Raw genomic sequence first — 1,211 nt, forward strand, 5'->3', positions numbered from 1 at the left:
GATACCCCATCACCTCAGCTCTGGACTCCCCACCCAGCCCTGTGTGTTCCCCTCAGCCCGACCCACTGGATACCCCCATCACCCCAGCCCTGAGCTCCCCACCCAGCCCTGCCTGTGCCCCTCAGTCTGACCCACCGGATACCCCATTACCCCAGCCCTGAGCTCCCCACCCAGCCCTGCGTGTGCCCCTCAGCCCGACCCATTGGATACCCCCATCACCCCAGCCCTCGGCTCTCCACCCAGCCCTGTGTGTGCCCCTCAGCCTGACCCACCGTACACCCCCATCACTCCATGGGCTCCCCACTCAGCCCTGTGTGTGCCCTCAGACCAACCTGGCGTTTCCCCTGATATTCCATTTCTGGTGCCCTCCACACACAGGGAGAGAGTTTGGTCCATGGGGTGGGAAGGAAAAGACCATGGAAGAAAGAGGGAATGAATGAGAGAGAGAGAGAGAGAGAGAGGAGCCCAGGAGGAGGAGGGGGAGATGGGGTCCTGGGGCGCTGCTGGGAGGAACAGCGAGAGCCAAAGAGCACACGCCGGGCAGGCTGTTGGAGCAGAGTTGTGCTGGGCCCTGGGCCCTGTCATGCAGGGTGTGGTGGGTTAGTTAGACAAACCTCCAGACATTCCTCCCGGGGGATCCCGCCTCCCTCCACGCACTGCTTGGACTTGCAGAACCGTCCCTTGCAGAACATGCATGGCCACACACGGGCGCTGCGAGGTCCCCACGCCGCCCCTCCTACCCCTCCACGAGCGCACCGCGGGGACGCCGAGGTCAGGCCCAGAGCCCCCGGGTACTCACATCGATGTAGTTAGCATTGATGTAATCCGAATTGGGGTCCCCGAGCAGCGGGTGCAGCTTGACTCGATGACGGTCGTCTGGAGAGCAAGTCAGACAAAAAGGCTGTGATGGTGCAGACAGGGGGCGGCAGGGATGGAGACAACAGGCCGTGGTCCCTGCGCAGCTCCAGCACAGCTCTCGGCGCCCTTCCTAGCGCTCCCCTTGGAGGGATGCAGCTTCTCATCAAAGATCTGCTGATGCCGTTCACTCCTGATCTGCAGCCCCCCTGCTACTCCAGTCCTGCCTCTCTCCCACCCCAAGCCTCACCGATGTCCCTCGCTCTGACCCGTAGCCCCCTGCTATTCCAATCCTGCCCCCATCGGTGACCCTCACTCCTGACCCGTAGCCCCCTGCTATTCCAATCCTGCCCCCA

At 63.2% G+C, this 1,211-nt stretch overlaps 1 protein-coding gene across 1 annotated transcript in view; it reads right to left on the minus strand.

Moving 5' to 3' along the window:
- PTPRU (protein tyrosine phosphatase receptor type U) overlaps positions 1–1,211 on the minus strand; it is a 267,462-nt gene that overhangs the window by 41,645 nt on the left and 224,606 nt on the right. Inside the window, exon 19 of the mRNA XM_026657076.2 lies at positions 800–876. Coding sequence (XP_026512861.1) covers positions 800–876 — 77 coding nt within the window. The remainder of the gene's footprint in view (positions 1–799; positions 877–1,211) is intronic.

The sequence above is a fragment of the Terrapene carolina genome, unplaced genomic scaffold (genome assembly GCF_002925995.2).
Source record: "Terrapene carolina triunguis isolate 2854851 unplaced genomic scaffold, T_m_triunguis-2.0 Scaffold236, whole genome shotgun sequence".
In the NCBI taxonomy this organism is placed as follows: domain Eukaryota; kingdom Metazoa; phylum Chordata; order Testudines; family Emydidae; genus Terrapene; species Terrapene triunguis.